The sequence below is a fragment of the Neopsephotus bourkii genome, unplaced genomic scaffold (assembly GCF_033783945.1).
Source record: "Neopsephotus bourkii isolate Nb327-2 ecotype Australia unplaced genomic scaffold, CSIRO-AGI_Nbou_v1 NB_335, whole genome shotgun sequence".
NCBI lineage: Eukaryota > Metazoa > Chordata > Aves > Psittaciformes > Psittacidae > Neopsephotus > Neopsephotus bourkii.
In genome coordinates this window covers 1920970-1939635 of record NW_026900841.1, presented here as the reverse complement: position 1 = coordinate 1939635, position 18666 = coordinate 1920970, and the positions used below count along the sequence as shown (strand labels likewise).

Genomic DNA, 18666 nt, shown 5'->3' with positions numbered 1-18666 from the left:
TTACTTTAGTTTAAAACAACATAAGTGGATCGGGACTTTCAGAAGCTAGGACAGATAATGCTACAGAAATGCCATTTCAGTTTCTTTTAGGATATTTTCCATCAAATCCACCAAATAAATTCCCCAGCTTCATGCCTGGGGCTTCTCCCAAGCACCCTGCATGGTAATTGTGCCCCATTCAGTTGATTTCTTTTATCACATCATCCTTGCTGTTAGCGCAAATGACAAAGAAATGAAGCCAGTTGCTAAGCGAGAACCCATTTGACTGTTTTGTTGATTTTGTGTGATGCAGAACAGACTCATCTCTCGCTTGCCTAGCTAGCTGTCACCTCTCCTTGGGGCTAATGGGAGTAATTTTGTTTGTGCCAGTGAAGGAAGCAGATAGAACCCCTTGACACAGAACACAGACTGTATGACGGGTAAGGAGGCCCAAATTTTCCTACTCTTTTTTTTCCTTTCCTTATTTTTTTACATTTCCCTGACACTTCTAACTGTGTTTTGTCCATTTTACCTTTTAAAGAATGCTTTGCTCTGGAGTGTCCGGCACTCAGCCCTCCAGTATGCCTGAACACTGTGAATTTCCACTGTGCTTTCCCAAAGCTTCACAGTGCCAGCCTGGAAAAGGTGTGGATAAATTCAAGGTGCAGGATTGCACAAGCAGGAAAACTCTTGTATCTGAACAGCCTCATCTCTGTGGATTATATGTATAATCCAAGCTGTTATTTCCAGCCTCTGAGTGCTTTGATGCAATGTGCTGCTGAGCACCCTCCAAAGCCTGGAAGAAACATCCAAGAAAAACATGGAAAGGCCATGAGTGTATTCCCATGTGGGTCAGAAGCACTAGAACAGGATTAGCCTGGTGTGTTAGTGCCTAGTGGCTCTGCAGTGTGGTGTTAGGGTTCTTTCTGTGACCAGACTGTTTTGAGAGATTAATATACATGCATTTATTTTCAATGTATCCTAAACTCATTCTATGGTACTTTATGACGTCTGGTTTTGTCATCCTCCTTTTGATGTGTTTTTCCACCCCCATTCATCTTAAGCTACTTGGCTTCAAATAGTTACTTAAATTCTCATGAAACATTCCGAATGGAAGTTTGTAACTCAATCTTTCTCTTTGAAGTTGCACCAGTACATCTTAAAATCCTATGCATGCTCACTAAAGGCTGCATGTTCAGCAGCTGTGTCCATGCCCATTCATCAGTCTTCGAGTTTGAGAGTTATTTCCAAGTGGCAAGCTCCATGGCAGAGCCGGTGGTATTTCTGGACAGCAATAGATGGAGCAATTCTCATTAGTTCTTAAGCCAAGTGACAATGGCCCATGTGAATGTATTCACTTGGATATTCTTCCCTCTGAGGGTGGTGAGATGCTGGCACAGAGGAGCTGTGGCAGTGTTCAGGGCCAGGTTGGACACAGGGGCTTGGAGCAACCTGCTCTAGTGGAAGGTGTCCCTGCCCGTGGCAGGGGGATGGAACTGGATGAGCTTTAAGGTCCTTTCCATTCCAAACCATTTTAGAATCCTATGATACATGGTGGCTGCATGACACCTAGGCAAAAAAACAGTGGGGAAGTGGTAGAAAACCGCTACCCAAGCATCTAAATAACCAGTAGCAGCATCATGTAACCTCTCAAACCAGTAACCTGAGTCTTGACCCATGCTCACTGCGGTATGGAGCAATGCCAGAAAAGTTGGGACAGGTCAGAGCTGTGTGGTTGCCAGCTCAGGAACAGCTACAGGAGAAAGCAGATTCTCTTGGCTGTAGCTGCAGATGCGACCTCAGGATAAGTAAAAAGATGTTTGCAGGAAGTGCTACTGTTGAAGACCATGGACTGTGCACTTACTGATTTATAGTGTGGGCCGCTGATTAAGCCACTTGACGTAGAAGCAGCTCTTAATCCACTCCACGTAAAAGATGTTGCTGCCTGTTTATTCTGTGACTCATGAAAGACATGGGCTGGTCATAGAGACTCAGTTAATCTCTTAAGGAAACAAAGAGAAATCAGATTTAAAATCAGAAAAGAAATCAGATTGCAGTCAGCTGAATGCAAAGTCATCTCTGCTCCTTCATTCTGCCAGGTGATGACTCAGCTAGATGGGCTCCACAATGAGCAGGTCATCACCTGCCCAGTGTGGGTCTGAACTGACATTGAGCAGCAGAAGTGTCCCTGCATATGAATGATGAATGTAGAATTAGTGATGGGAATGTTGTCTTCTGTAATCACTTTCTTGAGCCATCAAATGCTCCTAAGTGAGCACTGTGCTGTGGCCAGGGTCTGTCTGCTGTAATGCAGTGTGGCACAGCAACAGGATTTCTATGTTATAAACTACATCTGCTCTCTGGAAGGTTGGAGTTTTAAGCTAGATTTAAGTTGTTTCCGTTCCTCAGCTCTTTTCTGGTACTGTTTTTAATGTGCAGAAAAAACTCTTTGGTTGATTGTTGCACTGGGAAGTCAACACTGACTTTAATCAAATTTTCTGTAATAGAGTTTGCTTTTTTTCTGCTGGTTTCATGGTTTGAAGTGAAATACTGAATTTGGCTGCAAAAGAAGTTGTGGCTTCAGTAAACGGTTAGTACCAGATTGACAGCGTTTCTTCACATGCATTCTGACAAGCTGTGCTTGTAAACTGCAAGGATGAGGCAGTTTTACCATTTCAGGAGGCAATCAATGCTTGTGGCCTTTGGAAAACTGATGCGTGGTATTGGTGTAGCTTCTTCTCAGTTTATATCTAGAAAGGTTGTTTTTAGTATAACATGCTAATGGAAGTGAGAAATTACTGCTTGACAGAAAAAAAGTACAGTATAAAAAAGGAACAACAAGACATACATCCCTCCCTTTTCACTCTGTTACAATCTGCATTTGGGTTTCATGTTTACTGCTGCATTACTGAAAGTTTCTGATACAAGTATACGTTTCTATAGCTAAGTATATGTTATTATAACAATTGACATTTAATGCTATTTTTGTGAAGCTAACCATCATCCAACCGTGCCTAGTAAATAGTGAGAGCTTGAGGTTTTGGTTGTATGAATGGTTGCTGCAGACCTTGTCCTTGCAGCTACTCTGTGTCCACAGTCCTCCTCTTTTAATCAAAAGAAGCTTTCAAGGCAGACTACAGCTTTCATTTTCAGTGCAGAGAAGGGCACCAAGTAACTTGTCTGGAGAGAGGCTTTGGGCAAGAGCCTGTAGGGACAGGACAAGGGGAATGGCTTTAACCTGCCAGAACAGGGGAGACTGAGATGAGCTCTTAGGCAGAAGCTCTTCCCTGTGAGGGTGCTGAGGCGCTGGCACAGGGTGCCCAGAGAAGCTGTGGCTGCCCCATCCCTGGCAGTGTTCAAGGCCAGGCTGGACACAGGGGCTTGGAGCAACCTGCTCTAGTGGAAGGTGTCCCTGCCAGTGGCAGGGGTTGGAACTGGATGAGCTTTAAGGTCCAGTCCAACCCAAATCAGTCTGTGGTTCTAAGTGTTGGAAGAAGCAGCAAAACACAAGCTTTGGAAATACAGGAGACTGAAGCAAGGAAAAGGGTCTGGCAAAGGCTTTTATTTAGGAAGCCAGGGCTTGCCAGAGGAATGATTTGGCCTTTTTTAAAATGTCCATCTGTCACTCAGGTACTGTTCATGAAAGGTAACCTGGGATGTGCCTCACTGAAGGAAGCACAGTGTGTGGCTGCAAGTTTCAGATACTTCTGTAAGACCCCAGTTTGCAATGCTTAGTCTTGAATTCTTTCCAGATGTCTCGTCCACAATATTACCTGTGTCCTTAATGTCCACATGCTTCTTTATGCTTGACATGGGTAACACTGCAAATAACAAGAAAATACAATTTATTTGGCTCTTGAAATACCTCTGTGCTTACAAAATTCTAGTCATGGTATGGTCCTTAGAGAAGTATCTTGCTCCTGGGATGCAATAATTTTCACTTGATATCTTTCCTCTTGCATCTGGATGCTGATTGCCTATTCAGTGCTATACAAAATAGGCCTTTATTCAATGTAAGATCTGCTTTATTTTTCATTGGCACAGTGTTTTTATTCATTAGGGCCAGCTTTTTTACTGACAGGTGAGTAAGCTAGAGCACACTGCTCCATTTCATCCCCTGTGAACATACACAAAGCAATTGTTTCCTTGGATTGCAGTTTTTATTTTGCCCTTCTTGCCTTTAAAACATTCTTGTAGTTCAGGTTTTGCAGTGGTGAAGCAGTTGTGTGTGGTTCCTAGCCTGAGCTGTGGTGATGTATGAGCCGTGCCTTTCCATCACAAGCTGCAGGAAACACTGTTAACATCATCCACGTTCCCCATTTTCCTAAAGAAACCTTGCTGCATGGTTTAGGATGGGCCTTTCATAAGGACAAACCATTCGGTACGAGTGTGATAGTGCTCTGTTTTATTCAAGCACCAGAAGAACTTTCCTGCTGCTTGTGTGTGGGTGTTGCAGTTGTACTCAAGTGTCCTGTTCTCATAGTGCTAAGCTGCTTGCAGGTATACCTCAGAGACAGGGACAGTGACAATACTCCGCAGTAAAACCTCTTTGAGGTTTGAGAAGGTGCTTTGTATGGCTGTTACATGCAGGCTGAGAGCCAAAACTTGATCAAATGAACACAGCTACAAAAAATCCTTCTGTATTTTGCCCTTTTGCTTGCTATATCCCTGCCACAAGACCTGATCCAGTGTAGGTCACATTGGTGCAGACGGGGATCCGTGGTTGGAGTGAGCAAAGAGTATAGGCACTCTTCCTGTTTTCAGGTTTCAGAAGCAGTTTTTTCCCTGCCCATGGATATTGCAAGCAACTACTTATGTCCTTCCTGGCAGCAGGATGTGGGCAGTTTGGCTGGGGTGTGAAGGACAAGCTTTTCCTTATGGTGCTGAGGCCTTGCAGGCACAATCCTTGTGTTCTGGAAGGATGGTTTGCCTGCTGCCAGGTGTCTTTTGGAGGCATCAGCTACTGTTTCTGACTGAGAATCTCAAGAGTCTGGCTTTCTCTGATTGAAATATCCTGTCTGTCTGTCTCTGGCATTAGGTTGCTGGGAAATGCATCACCAGATGTGTCAATGGGAAAGTAAAGTTGAGACTGCTCCTGAAGTGGATGCTGAAGTTATAGGTCATCTTACTCAGGATTTTGTTGAGCATCCTATAAGCTGATCTCTGATACTCTGGCAGGTGTCACAGCTATGCTACCACAGTCATGTGCTGGTCAAGAGGAAGGGTTCAAAGTCTAGCCTGTTGTGATTGACTGCTGTTATGTCTGGCAGATGTTCCTTGTTCCATTAAAAAGAAAGTGTTTTTTTGTTTTGTTTTGTTTTGTTTTTCCCTCCCTCTTAGGTGGAACGTATTGGGTATTCAAGGAGCCTTACTTAGCCTCTTTGTGGAGCCAATTTACTTCTCTAGCATCATCTTGGGGAGTTTATATCATGGGGATCATCTATCCAGAGCCGTATACCAGAGGATAGCAGAGATAGAAGATCTACCACCTCTTTATACACTCAACAGACCTTTACTTAGTGGCAAGTATCTAATGGAGAAGGCCGTGCCGGTAACTAAGTCTGTTCCAGTAGCAATGTGATTTTGCAGTTCTCAAAACCTTGCAAATTATGTACTGTGAGTAAACTGCTTTCTGGTTACAACAGAGAAGTTATGTTCTAAACCTAATATAGATACCTGGTCAGAAATAACATAGCATCTTCATGAGTTAAAAACTGGAAAGAACCGGGGTATGAACCTTTGGATGCAGGTTCTCTAGAGCATGCCCTAGCAATATGTGAGGCAAGTTGAATGCCCTGGCTTAGTGAAACCTCATGAAATAATGTGTTAGCTGTCACTGTTGCTTCTCTTGCCATTGTAGATAGCTGTTGAATGACCACATCTCTGATCAGTATGTCAAGATAGACATGTTTGATTCACCATTTCTAGATCTATAAGAAACTAAAAAATGGATTTGGAGAACATCTCAGCTGCATTGGCTGTGTTTTCTTTTTATCATCAGTCTGTTGGATGCAGCATTAGCTTTAATTTGCCCGGCACCCAACTTGTTTATATGACTGAGTAATCATAATACTTTCATTTCCACTTTGTGGAAGGTTAAAGTATTAGAGTTAAAGGTTAGAGTATTAAATATATTTGACAGACAGCAATATGGCAAGTCCCAGCCAGTGTAGTTAGTGGTTGTCCTCTGCAGTTGCTGGTGAACATTTAACTACTGCTCTTTGGCTTTAAGCTGATCCTAGCCTCTAGTGTGGCTAGTAGGAATGGCAGTGTTTGAATGAACAGGTTGTAACTTCTAATTGAGCTGTGACCCTCAAAGGGAACTTTGGAAGTGTCCTAAATCCTAGAACTGCTAGTTAAAGTAATGCTAAACCTGAAATTTCTCATCCTCCCTCTTGTGTGCATTGCTTTATTCTGTAGGACTTGGCTTTTGGCATGTGTCTGTTTGTTTTCCAGAAGAAAACAGATACACCCCCCCCTCTCCCCCCCCCCAGTAAAAACCCCACCAACCCAAACCCCCTCAGTATTTTAAAGCATGTTTCAAATTTGACGTTGACATTGAATTTTTAAAATAGATTTAAGGAGGGATTTAAAGAGGATGTTGAATAATGAGCAGTTCTTTAGGTAAGAAAGGTAATGAAAAGGATTTCCTGAACTAGTATGTACAAAAGTGTTAAGTAAAGATTTTTCCTTGTATTAGCAAATAAGTAACAATGAAAACACTCACTGTACCAATCATTTAATAGCAGTATGGGCATAGTAGCTGATGTATGATCTGATTTGGGGGAATTTTTATCGGCTCTTCAGGACAGCAGGTTTGGGGCAGGGGAAGAGGAGATTTCATTATCCTTTTCATAACATATAATAAAACCTTGTCTTCTTAAAAGTCATCTTTCTGCAATGTGGATGTAATCTGTTTGCCCTGAAATAGCACCAGCCGTTAAAACAGCTCAGCCAGGACTAGCTGAGCAGTAGGGAGCATTCACAAATGTTCTGTGTTGAGTTTACATGGAAATACACCTCTCCAAAATGTACGGGAAGCTGGTTCGGAAGGTTGGACAGAGAATTGTGCTGGTTTTTCTTCCACTGGTTCAGTCTTCTGAGCCATGTGGTTAGATTCAGTGGGGCATGCCTGTAGCTACCCATCTGCTCTTAATTCACACATTGTGCACTGTATTCTTGCCTGGAATAAGCACTACAGAAATCCCCAGTTTTGTGTTCCTCCTCGTACCACACACGCACCAGTGTGATGGTGACTGCTTCCTACCAGAGGGATGAACCAAACAAGAAGAAGCTGGTTTTCCCCACTGTTTCACCTGTTTAGCTGAGAAAGTACTGTAAAACCAGATTTTTTTTGTCATAAACCAAGTTTTATGACTACCTTAAGTCAAAGTCAGGCTGAGTTATCGTTATCTACTGCTAAAGCCTGTCTTTCAATAGTTTTTCTTTCCTCGCAGGAGAGTTTCTACTTACACCTTATTTTCCCAGCAAGTTAAATGTGAACATGCGCATCAGAGTGGTTGCTTTTCAGCTGGGGGATGCGGGAAACCTATATGCTGGTAGAAAGCTCCCTCCCCAGGCTGACTCCTGAAAGCCTTTTGGTTGCAGGACCTGGCCTTTCAGTGTGCTTTTTAGCACACCAGCACTGAGGGCATGTGAGCTTTCATTGAGAATTGGCCAGCTCACTGAGAGAAGACAGGGTCAGATGTTGTGAGTTTCTAGAATAATCTGAAAAGGGATTCATTTCTCAATGGAACGGGGATGAGTCTATAAATCAGCCAGTACCAAAGTGCCAGTCTGCAGGGTAACCTACACAGGCTCATTTTGGAGCCAGTGTGGGAGGTGGACATGACAGAGTTCACCCAGAATGGAAGCAGGGTGGCAGAGCTCAGCAGATCCTCTGTTCAGAGAGTCAGCCTTTGAAAATCATAGGATCACAGCTTGGGTTGGGTAGGAAGGGACTTTAAAGCTCATCAAGAACACCTTCCACTAGAGCAGGTTGCTCCAAGCCCCTGTGTCCAACCTGGCCTTGAACACTGCCAGGGATGGGGCAGCCACAGCTTCTCTGGGCACCCTGTGCCAGCGCCTCAGCACCCTCACAGGGAAGAGCTTCTGCCTAAGAGCTCATCTCAGTCTCCCCTGTTCTGGCAGGTTAAAGCCATTCCCCTTGTCCTGTCCCTACAGGCCCTTGTCCAAAGCCCCTCTCCAGGTTTCCTGCAGCCCCTTTAGACACTGGGAGCCGCTCTGAGGTCTCCCTGTAAGGAGCCTTCTCTTCTCCAAGCTGAGCCAGCCCAGCTCTCTTTCAGCTTGTTGTTTGCTCTTCTTCTGCTTCTCTTTGCTAATGCTTCTCTTATTTACCTTGTTAAATAACTTAATGTCATCACCCATCTTACTCACCTTGGCTTTTACTCTAACACACACTTTCCAGGTCTGCACAGAGCTTGAGGGTCTCTATCCATGTTGACTCTTCCCAAGTAGAACATCTTCATCCAGGTGTCCATTAAGTCTGTTTTTAAAGGCAGACATCAAAAAGACAGGCCTTCTGCTCCCTGGGCTCTCTAAGAACTAGTGTCATACTGGCCACCTCCAGTCTTCAGTTAGGCAATTTTTGTGAGTCTTTCCCATCACTGTTGTGTTTCCATCAGTGCCCAGCAGGGCAGTGTGGTAGTTCCTCCAGCCTTCCTGGTGCAGATGTCGTGTTTATGGCCTGGCAGTTCCCTGGCACACCTCTAAATCCTTTAGAACTGGAGTCATGCTGGCTGCCGTCCGTCCTGAAGATCTCATGTGGTTTGTGATGAGAGGTTACGTACCACAACTGCTGTTCCTGCTGCTTCATCTTTAGTTTCCTTGTTGAAAGTTGAAGACTTCAAGCACCCCAGCAAGGGTGGTTATTAGGAATGTTCATGCCCCAGCAGTCCTCTGACTTCTGCCTACGATTGCAGTTGTGTTTTCTTTTAAACAAAAATAAACCCTTCAGCAGAACCTTTGGTGATTTTTCTGGCTGTTTCCTTGGTACCTATCCTCCTGTTCACATGGGTGGTTTTCAGCGCCCTGTCTCCTTTTTAATGAAGTTTTTTTGAGCTCTGTCCTCAAGGAACCTCAAGCTTTATTATTTATGTAAGCACTGGCACAAAGAGCTATGACTTTTGCTTATTATACCCCATTATAATGATATTCAACAGTAAGTTCTGAGCAGTGTTCTCTAAATAGCTTAGTTTTCAACCAAGTTTCAATATCAGTTTTCAAAGCACAGCAAAATATTTTACTTTCTATCCTAGCTTTCTCTCCCATTACTAGTTTCAGTTTATTATGTTGTGTTCATGTCTAGGTTTTGAGGGGGAAGATGAGATCCACCTGAAGTGTTATCAGATGCCTTGCTTTTGAGATGGCCTTTATTCCTTGTCAGTGCTACCCATGATCCATCTTCAGGGACTCTTGCTGTCTCTCCAGGGTTCATGCATATAATGAAGCAGCTGAACAGCGTGTTGTTATTTTAGTCTGTTTGAAATTCTCTGTAAGTCTGTATTTTAAAGAATGTATTTAATTCATCAAGATAACCTAAAGAATGCAGTTGTATAACTGCCATGGAAATGTGCATACTGGATGGTCAGCTTCCTCATGGTTTGCGTTTGTGATTCCTTGTGATGGTGTCTGAGTAGCTGATAGGGCAGTGGTGTATGGAACAAAAGCACAGGTATCACTAGATGGAAGAAAACCCATGACTGACCTGCTTATCATGTGGTGGCAGCTTCTTAAGGCCTCTTGCCTCCGTAGTTTTTGATCCAGAGTTTTGTCAGCATGGTTCTGTTTCACATATGTTTCTTCACAAAAGCAGCCCAAATTGATGTGCTCCTGAAGACTCAGAACTGAGATTTGTTTTCTGTGCACCCAAAGTTGACAATGTCTGAGGTGTCTGGGTGCAAGCCTTGTGTTGTGTGGCTCGTGGAGTAGCAGTGTTTGTACTTGAATGGCAGAGAACAAGTTGTGTTGTGCGTGAGCAGCTCCAGTTTACAGGAGGTGTTACGCACGTATCCATTGCCAACCGCTCAGAAGGACCTCAGATGTTGTGATGAGGACTTTTTGACTCTCATCTTGTCATAAAGCCCTGTTCTTGTTGGGTCTTCCTCAAGTATTGCTTGTGTGATGTTCTCGATGGTAGCTGCTCGACAGGGACCACCATCTGCTCTCCTGGGTGGGTCAGTATGTGGATCCCACAGCCCGATGTACAGATAGCTGGGTATAGGTCCATGGCATAGGCTGGTGTATTTCAGCTCCTGGCTGCATCTTCTAAAAGAATCCAGAAAATACCTCTTCAGGAAACTTCTGTTCCAATTCTTAATTTTTTTTTCAGCTTTTATTTTAAGAGAATCGGGAATAATGGAGTTATTTTTTTATTATTTACTTATTTATGTAATTACTGTTTATCAGTCACAGTGACCAGATTGCCATAAACCAAGCATAAAGACACAACAGCTTCAGGAAGTTCAGTGTGATTGATACTTCAAAATGTTGATTTCTGAAAGGAGGAACTAATCATGGCAAGCAAACTGAATGTTGCTATGTTGGTCAGACCTTGTAGGTCTCACGTGAGACATGGCCCACACGAGCCAGTATTGTGTATTAGATTGCATTTCAAATACCAGCAAGAAAGGCACCCTGCTGCAACACTTAGGTTTAGTTTATACAAATTCACTAGATGTTATGTAGTGTAGGACTTAGCAGAACCTCAGAGTACATTTGAAACAGGTTCTCAGTGAGAGTTGTGCTAATGTAAAAATGGGATCTTTACTTATTAGAAAGAAAAACTTGCCCTGTTCCTTTACTCTCTCCTGGTGAGACAACTGAGATATCTTAGAGTTTTTCTACCTCTGTAGAATCACAGAATCAGCCAGGTTGGAAAAGCCCTTTAAGCTCATCCAGTCCAACTGTTCCCCAGCACTGCCAAGGCCACCACTAACCCATGGCACTGAGGGCATCATCTCCACGGTGTGTGAACACTTGCAGGGACGGTGACTTCAGCCCTGCCCTGGGCAGCCTGTTCCAATGACTGTAATGTCTGCAGGTCAAACCCAATGTGCTCCTCAGGTTTTCCATAGACCACACAACCCAGAATTGCAGCCCGGGGTGCTGCTTGTGGGTGCAGAGCCACAGGCAGGAGAGGAGCTGCCCATGGATGACAGCAGCTGCCATGATCTTCAAGCATGGTACGGTGGTCATTGTATACAGTGCATCTCTCCAGTGTTGGGGTCCTATGGGGGAATAAATCCTGCCCTAGGCCTTGCTTCACCCTTGGGTTAGACTGCTGATGGCTTTGCTTTTCCATCAGCAGAGATTTAAGCCATAGTTGAGAGGTGTTGCCCGATTTAACATCTGAGCAAAAATGATCAGAGTCCTTTTCCAAGTCCTGCGGTTCACCATTTGTAGGCACTGTCAGTAGCAATGGGCATGTGGAGTAGGGAGGCAGCTGGAGTACAGCTGCATTTATGCTGACAGACCAGTTCTGGCATTCTGCAGAGGGTGCTGAGGATAGGGCTCACTCATCTCAACTTGGACGCCCACAGTGTCAGTGCTGCTGCCTGTGCTAGTCAAGCCACGTCCCAGTGTCATAAGGAGGAGGAGATAGACTGATAGATGGATAGCTTTTAATGAAGTTCACTCAACTGCTACTCAACCGTAGGCACCTTCATGCCTTGGTTTGTAAGGCATTCTGCTGTCCCTGCTCTGACCTAACTCCGTTCTTATGAGGGAAAGTGAAAAAGCACTTTGTAGGCACTTCTAAATCAGCACAACCTCTCCGAACAAGACTGCAGTCCAAGGCTGACAGCTGAATTGTAACTGTGTTTAAACATGGCCAGTGTTTCACACCCATTTTGAAATGAGATAAGTAACATGCACCTATGTTTTTACAGCAGCAGTGAAAGGGAATCAAGTGGAGAGTTACAACTGCCAAAGCCTCACAGTATCTGCTCTTGCCTATGCTCAGCTCATCCCATGACTGAGTGGGCTCCAAGAGCAGCAGTTTCTTGTGCAGGAGCAGAGCAACTTTCTTCCCTGCTTCATAATTGTTGTCACAATAATTAGTTCATTGGTTTGCCCTATCAGCAAGACCAGATCATCCTTAGATGGCTGTTTCAAGGTGCCTGTGTTAGTGTCTGCATGGACCCTTGCCACAGACCTCTCCATGAGCCCCTCCACTGAGGAGCTGGTTTATCACAGCCCTGCTGGGAAGGACAGGAGGAGAGAGTGCTTTAGGCAGGATGGGAATGAGGTGTGCATGGCACAATATCCAAGGTTAGTGACAAATCTGCAGGACAATGCCCTCAGAGTGGAAGATGTGCTTGTAGGACTCTTAGTGATGTGATTTCATAGCTCTGCTGTATCCATTACTCCCCAGTAAAAACAAAACTCATGAGTTGGTATTTCTTGTTGTCATTAATCGTCACTTTTCTTTCAGGTATTAGCAATGCAGAAGCCCGTCAACCAGGGAAAGCACCAAACTTCAGTGTGAACTGGACAGTAGGAGACACTGGTCTGGAAGTTATTAATGCTACAACTGGCAAAGATGAAATGGGTCGTGCATCTCGCCTTTGTAAGCATGCTTTTTACAGCCGCTGGATGCGTATTCATGCAAAGGTACATGTGCTGGAATGCTGGGTTTTCCACTGCTTAGTTCCTAATCAAGTATCTCTGAGTATTCAGAAGCCTCTTTCTGAGCCTATTTTAAGCTGAGCCTGATGTTAGCTACTGCTCCATGTAGTCATGGAAAAGAGCAGTGGTGTTTCTGAGCTTGTTCTTCAGTTTGATAATGTCTGATCCAACATACATGCAAAGGTCTAATAATATTTGGTTTCTAGCTAAGTAAACAAAGGGTGCTATCTCCTCTGAGCTTGCTTTCTCCTTTTAATGTATTTGGAAGGATAATTCCAGTTGCACTGCAGTACAACCTACTGAGGTTCTGTCCTCCCAGAGAGAAAAGCTACAACAAAGGATCTGTCAGTGGCTTTTTAATGCCGAGATTGCTTCCACCAAAGGAAACCAGTAATCCAGAGAAGGCAAAAGGCAGGCTAGTGGTGATACTGGTCAGGGTGGCATGGTGCTTTGGAAGAGGCAAACAGTGCAGGTGGGTGCAGTGAAGCTGGGTACAGAGCCCTGATGGCTGGAAGGAGCAGTGTTGTACTTGTCTGCCTTTGAACATTTGCTTTAGCAGTTCGTTATCTTGTTTTAATAGTAGAGAGGTTGTTAATAACTCACTAATAATTAACCACTACTTAATAACTGTTTGGCTTTATAGGCTTTTGTCTCTCTTCCTTTCTTTTGTCCGTACAGCTTTCCTCCAGCTTGCGCTCAAAGATCCTCAAGCCTAACCTGTACCACGAAACCAAGCAAGGAGCCACTGAGTATCAAACTGCCAAAGAGTGTTTGTTTAAAGCATTCCTGAAGGCAGGACTTGGAGCCTGGGTGGAGAAGCCCATCGAACAGGATCAGTTTTCTCTCACGGTTTAATCCACAGACTGCACATCACTTTGGAAAGGGGGTTGTTCTGGAAATTCCTGGTGTCCAGCATTGCTTTCTGGCATCTCCTCAGCCGTCAGAACATCTTTTATCCTGTTTGGAGTTGGGTTTTTCCTTTGGCTTTCATTTGAAACTTCATAGCAGCTGTTTCTGTTTTGCCTGAGTATGGAAACTCAGTGCTGGTCTGACCCATCATTGTATATTTTGTTACGGGAAGGTAGTTTCTGGTGTATTTCTAGGAAGACTTTCACTGTAGAAACCTTGTGGTAAGGCTGCTCCTACAGGACACGACAACTCGTTTTTTCTGGGTTAAAATTGTCTCTTTTTTAAACTCAATGGCATCAAATGCATGAGGAAATGGAAGTTTCTCCAGGTTTTCCACCACATTTTTAGGAAGTAGCTGATTTTTTTCTTATCAAAGAAAATATGTGACAAAGCTGAGTCTGCTCCTCCCTTAACTTGGTTTTGAACTGCAGATATTTCTAGCCTATAGACCACAGAGCCAGAATGGAGTCTGGACAGCTAGATTTTCCCCACTTCCTTGCTCTTGAAAACCAGCTGCTGAGAATTTCCTGTCTTTGATGTATGTATTTATTAGTCTGTGACCCAGTTTTTAACATGCAGCTTTTTATTCTGTTTTTAAAAATACATTTCCCTCCCATTTACACACATTGTGAAGTCTTCATGGTTTATTTTTTACCACTGTAAACTGGAAACAGCAGAATAATTCTTCGTAAGTTAAGAAGTTTAGTCTATAATGTGCAGGAACGTGTTTAGAAGTAGGTGATCTATATATCCCAGGAACCCATCACAATACAATCCTAGCTGTTACATGACAACTTGAAAAGGAAATAGCTCATTTTAAGGGCCTGAATTGCCAAAACCAGGCACTTCCTGGGTATTAATTGCTCTCCTCTTGGAAATCAGAAGTTCTTGTATGGACAAAAAGTTGTTAAAACTTCTTTCCTGTGTTACATCTGTTTTCACCCAACTTGCTGTGTCTCTGAGGTTTCATTGCCTTTTGTGTTTACATGTGTGATGGTCTTCATGGAGCTGATTAGGTAAGTTGCTCTCAAAACGAGCTTTCATTTGCTTTGATGATTACTTAGAAAGGTGTAGACACTTCTGCTTTATGTAAAAATGTAGGATAGAAAGGAAATATTGTGAGATCTGTTTGATTAACTGGTGTATAGAAGGCATTTTTCAGAACACTATTTAGAACCTGATATTTAGGGGCAGAATGAGACAATGTCCAGTATTGCTCCTCTGCTCACGCAGCGTGTGTCCAAACACTTGGCTCATGCCCATCCAGGTAGCACCTCTGCTTTCTGAAGAGCATCTCTGAGATCCTCCATCGCCTTTGCAGACCATGAAGGTGATGCTTCGTGACATGGGAGTTTGCTTGACAGAACCCAGTCGGTGCTCCACTGCTCCTGCTGTTGGGTTCTGTCTCTGCTCTACTGCCCCTTGCCTGTGCTGCACAGGACATCAGATCAGCGGGCTGGTCCGTGCTTTGAAGTCAAGTCAAGGGTTACTTTCAGACCCACATTGGGTCAGAGATCCAGTTTAGAGCTGTGCCGGTGCATCTGCAGAGGCAGTGGAGAGGAGTTGTGAGTCCCTTCAGCCAGCTTCATGGGCAGAGGCTGTCCTGTAGCTGTAACTGGATTTACATCAGCACCTCCCGGGGGGGTTAGCCAGTACTTGAGGTGTTGGAGATGTAAAGCCACTTGTACCAAGCATGAATGCCAAGAGATGTGCTGCTTCATTACTGCTCAAGTAGGAGCCTATTTCCAATTTGAAAGAGTGATCAAGCCTGAAAACCACTTGTGCGTTAGTTGAAGGCTCTGGGTTAGTGTCTTTGGAAGTAACACGCTGAGGTTCCGACAGTGCAGTTTTGGTGATGCAATGGGTAATAGCTTTGGGAAGGCCAGCAAGGCTGTGGCTTAGTGATCCCCTTGGAAAAGTCTGATGCTTCCACATGCCTCTTCTGGATGCCGGAGGACCAAATGTCACAAGCTGCAGTAGACAGGCTGTGTTCATCCAGCTTCCTCCGTGACTTCAGCCATCCTGTCCACTCCTCATTAAACCCCAAATCATTCCCATGGCCTCTGCAAGCCTGACAAAGCTTTTGTCCTCCTCATCCGACTGAGGCTTAGACTGACCAGTTCTCAAGGTAAAAGGGATTTAACCGTATGTGGTCAGATTTTGCGCAGCTGCCTTTAAGATCAACCTTGTCTCGTTCGTGGTGCAGAAGTTGCGTTGGTGGCTGCAGTTGGGTATGGGCAGGATGGAGCTCACATTATGTGCTGTTCTTAAAGTCATTACTGCAGTTATGTGAAACACCCACTTTGAAGGGGCTCAGTCTGTTGATAAATGAAGCCCGTTGAGAACCTCCAGCTAGTTATTTTCACCCATCTTTCTGAAGTGCTCATTCAAAAGTTGGTGTCTCTCTGGATCGTCTTTTTCTTTTGATGACAAGGAAAGTATTAGCTCAAGCTATTTTTTTTATGAAGTCACAAATATGAGCAATATATTTAAGTATTATTTATAGACATAGTTTTTTAAACTGTTCTAAGGAACGACTGAACTGAAAACTGTAAAAGGAAATAATGTTCCATGCCAAACCCTTTTGATGAAGGAATGGTGTCAGGTTATTTATGAGGAATGAGTTCTCTTGTTTATAATTCCGGGATTTTAAAAAGTATAAAAGAAGTTTTCCAGGATTGTATGCAAATCTCTATCTGTCTTCTGGGAGTCAATAAAGTACTGCTTGGCTTCCTTCACTCGCTTCTTCCTTTTTGTGCACCTCATATCTGGCAGGGTTGTGCTTGCTGATGCTCCTGTGTTCCTCACAGATTATGCTTTCTGAGCAAGAATGCAATGATTTATACAGTGGCCAGTGACTGCAGAAGGCAAGACAACTGCTGAGCGTTGTGGCTGACCTTTGGGAGCTGCACGTCTCCATGGTGGGTTGGGGTCTTGTCTGAATAGCCTGGGGTGGGTGGATGGATGGGAGCTGGCTTGTACTGGGACCTACAGTGCTGCTCTGGGAGCTGCTTTGCTTCTTTTAAATGCATTTATTTTCCCCTTCTCTTTGCATATGAGTGTTCGTCTCATGATCTTCAAATGACTTAAAGCAACAACTTCCGTGTTGGTGAATACTTGAAATCTAATTTCAGGTGTTTTTCTCCAGGTGACAGTGTGGATGAAGTTTGTGGGTTAGTAAAATAGATCATTTTAAACATAGATATTTGAAATATATGTGTTCCATGGGATCATTTTTTGGAAACTTGGGCCTAATGCTGAACACTTGAAATGTGGGTCATGGCTGTACTCAGGACCTGGCAATATAACTATACACTGTGTCTTACCACTTGAGTATGAAGTGTATCGAGTGTGGGACCTTGTTGGCAACTGTTCTCCCCAAACAGCTCAGATGTTCTCGCACTCACAGCACCCACCCGCCCTCATGTACTGATGGTAAATGTGACTCTGGGCTTAGGAACATCCAGCAGGGGTTTCTGTGCAGTTGGCAGGTTTGGCCTCCTCACATAAAGAAATCTTTTCATGACTGGTTACAGGCACAGGTTGCCCATAGAGGTGTGCATGCTCTATCCCTGGAGACATTCAACGCCAGGCTGGATGTGGTTCTGAGCAGCCTGGTCTGGTTGAAGATGTCCCTGCTCATTGTGGGGTAGGACTAGATGAGCTCTGAAGGTCTCTTCCAACCCAAACCAGTCTATGATCCTATTCTATGATTCCACAGCATAGGAATCTCAGGAGTACATGATTTGTGTGTGTACTCTGTATGTCCCCTGAAGTGACTTGTGGCTGAAAGTCTGAGGATCTCTGAGCTGGTATGGCATTTCTGTAGTCCCATTCTGGGATGCCTATCTGTCTAAGGGAAAAACCCACCTCTCGGGCTGTTCTCTCAGTGAAAGGTGCTTTATTTCAAGCTGTTGGATCACAGAGCTTGGTAGAACAGAGCAGAACATGTGTTTGATGGAGAAGCAGCGCTGCCTTTTGAAACCCGGAGAAGGGCTTTAGACAAGGGCCTGTAGGGACAGGCCAAGGGGAATGGCTTTAACCTGCCAGAACAGGGGAGACTGAGATGAGCTCTTAGGCAGAAGCTCTTCCCTGTGAGGGTGCTGAGGCGCTGGCACAGGGTGCCCAGAGAAGCTGTGGCTGCCCCATCCCTGGCAGTGTTCAAGGCCAGGTTGAACACAGGGGCTTGGAGCAACCTGCTCTAGTGGAAGGTGGCAGGGGGTTGGGACTGGATAAGCTTTAAGGCCCCTTCCAGCCCAAACCATTGTGGGATTCAGTCTGTGATTCCAAGCAGAAATGATGGCATGGGATGGGATTTCTGCTCTCTGCTGGAGAGACCCTTGGACGGAGAATGGGGAGCATGTGGCATATGAATGTCTGCTGGGCAGCGGGTGTTTCTCAGCCACTGCCTTTCCTGGAGACGCTGCAGCACAGGCAGTCCCGCTGGCTCTGTATCCAAGGCTTTTAGGTGTGTTGGACTCGCTGCCATTCCTGTAAGGAAACAAGTGGTCTGAAGCATTTTCAACAACTTCGGGTTGACTCCCCAGGAAAATGCTTCTGATGGGACAAATTCTTCTCTGTTTCTGTTGAGCTGGTTATGGTCAGAATGATGCAAACCAACCCAGGCTGCAGAAACGGGCTGTGGCTGAAAGCCTGAGCCTGTCAGAGCTGCTGGAGAACAGGTAGGACCCAAATTCTTCCTTGGATCATGTCGACGTAGAGTGGTTTTCAGAACCTTTGCAGCCAGAGGCCTGTCCCGTTGCCCATTAACTGTGCCAGCAGCATTTGGATGGCTTAGGGGTAGATGTGTTTTGTAGGTACATGGTTATGTCTGGAAAAGAGGCACTAAGAGCCATGGTGTCAGTACTAAGAGCAGGGGGAATGATGCAGAAGAGTCTGTTCTCTGGAGGGACAGATCCACAGCTGAGGTCGCTGCAGTGGTTTGGATGTTTTTAATACCCTCAATATTCACATACCAGTGCAAGTTTTGTTGTCATTTGGCTGAGCTGTCTTTAACAAATTTAGGATCAAATGTGTGTGAATATATATTTATACATCCAAATATATAGATCTTGCTGTATATTATTTGCATTAAGCAGTTACTCTTCCCCAGTCTTCCTGTGTGACAGT

General features: G+C 44.5%; 2 protein-coding genes across 7 annotated transcripts in view; one reads left to right on the top strand and one right to left on the bottom strand.

Annotated features, from left to right (window-relative positions):
- The window catches only part of ADARB1 (adenosine deaminase RNA specific B1), a 59861-nt gene extending 43587 nt beyond the window's left edge, over window positions 1-16274 (top strand). For 3 of the 4 annotated variants that reach the window (XM_061348102.1, XM_061348101.1, XM_061348103.1), the window contains 3 exons: window positions 5320-5501; window positions 12434-12612; window positions 13306-16274. In XM_061348102.1, coding sequence (XP_061204086.1) covers window positions 5320-5501; window positions 12434-12612; window positions 13306-13482 — 538 coding nt within the window. In that variant the 3' untranslated portion in view covers window positions 13483-16274. Of the gene's footprint in view, window positions 1-292; window positions 420-5319; window positions 5502-12433; window positions 12613-13305 lie in introns of those variants that run through there. The other variant, XM_061348104.1, reaches the window with a different exon arrangement.
- Window positions 1-18666, bottom strand: part of LOC133209421 (GDP-fucose protein O-fucosyltransferase 2-like) — a 150720-nt gene that overhangs the window by 119653 nt on the left and 12401 nt on the right. The window lies entirely within an intron of this gene.